At 26.7% G+C, this 1,736-nt stretch overlaps 1 protein-coding gene across 1 annotated transcript; it reads left to right on the forward strand.

Moving 5' to 3' along the window:
• The first annotated feature begins 207 nt into the window (after positions 1 to 207).
• On the forward strand, positions 208 to 888 carry LOC142231193 (uncharacterized). Its single transcript, XM_075301811.1, has 3 exons — positions 208 to 264; positions 326 to 664; positions 736 to 888. Exons 1-3 carry the CDS (start codon positions 208 to 210, stop codon positions 886 to 888), a joined length of 549 nt encoding a protein of 182 aa, XP_075157926.1.
• The last annotated feature ends 848 nt before the right edge of the window (positions 889 to 1,736 follow it).

Consider the following 1,736-nt stretch of genomic DNA (forward strand, 5'->3'; position numbering starts at 1 on the left):
CTGCCATTGGTGGTTTATCAAATGAACCAGTGTGAACTTGGTAACAATACGTGTCAGCCCCCACCCCCACTTGACTTACCATGAAACACTACAAACGATTCAAAAATTAATTTTTGTTTAGAAAACTATCAAGCCAATGGACCGTGACTCTAAAATAAAAGCAAAATATATCCGCATCATCACTTTGTTTACGAATTCCATAATAGAATGTTGCCGAAAAAATGTATCGTTGCAATCACACTAATCTGGCTACACACCATAGAGGTAAAAAGCTAGAAGAAGATTTTTTTCTCCCTCCGTATCCTGATTGAATATATTGTTACAGGCAGCAAAACGTACAATCAATTTTGAATTGCTCAGCATGGACTGTGGGAATATTAGCAAAACTGTCATCGAACATAGCTGTGATCTCGAGAAAGTGGAAAGGAATAAGTTCGTTTTGAGTATAATGTTCGTATTGGACCATGAATTGGCCAAAAATGCTGAGGCTGAGATTCTATTGGATTTAAGGCCGACAAAGGGACAAAAGGTGGTACAATTTCTAAATGTTAAAATGAATGCTTGTGACGCTTTAAATCACCTCAGTACAAATCCCATATTGAAAACTCTTCTCATTGAATTGACTAGGTCGAGTAATTTGCCTTATACATGTCCCGTACAGGCGGTAAGTTTTAAAAATTGTACAAATTGGAAATGAGTAAAACATTTTGTTTTTTGTATTTTTTTTTGTTTCAGAATCATATGTATAAGGTAGCTAATTTTACAGTTACTAATAACATTTTCCCTTCATATACGCCACTATTGCAATTCAATTATACCTTAAATATCTATGAAAATCGTAAAACGTTGGTATCAATTATAATAAAAGGAGCCACAATACCGCGATAGGATTTAATGAAAAAATAATTATTTAACGATTGATATTTTTGACGATATATTTAGCTTAATGGCAAAAAGCTATAGTCTGGCATAGCCATATATACACAGAAAAAAGGAAATTTTGTCAAAATTTTATTTCTATATAAATTTTTTTTCAAATTTTTTTTTCTATAGAAAATTTTTTTTTAAATTTTATTTTAAAAAAAAATTCTGTAAAAATTTTATTTCTATAGAAAATTTAGTTAAAATTATATTTTTACAGAAAATTTTGTCAAAATTTTATTTTTATAAAAAATTCTGTCAAAATTTTATTTCTATAGAAAATTTTGTCAAAATTTTATTTTATAGAAAATTATGTCAAAATTTTATTTTTATAGGAAATTTGGTCAAAATTTTATTTCTATAGAATTTTTTTTTTCATTTTTTTTTTCTATACAAAATTTTGTCAAAATTTTATTTCTATAGAACATTTTGTCAAAATTTTATTTCTATAGAAAATTTTCTCAAAATTTCATTTCTATAGAAAATTTTGTCAAAATGTTATTCTATAGGAAATTTTGTCAAAATTTTATTATTATAGAAAATTTTCTCAAAATTTTATTTTTATAGAAAATTTTCTCAAAATTTTATTTCTATAGAAAATTTTCTCAAAATGTTATTTTTATAGAAAATTTTGTCAAAATTTTATTTCTATAGAAAATTTTGCGAAGATTTTATTTCTATAGAAAATTTTGTCAAAATTTTCTTTTTATAGAAAACTTTGTCAAAATTTTATTTCTATAGAAAACTAGCGTAACCCGGCCCGCTTCGCTGCGCCTTCCGAAGCGTATTTGGAGGAACATTTTGCGTTAACTTAG

Source organism: Haematobia irritans, chromosome 3 (assembly GCF_050003625.1).
Source record: "Haematobia irritans isolate KBUSLIRL chromosome 3, ASM5000362v1, whole genome shotgun sequence".
Taxonomy (NCBI): Eukaryota; Metazoa; Arthropoda; class Insecta; order Diptera; family Muscidae; genus Haematobia; species Haematobia irritans.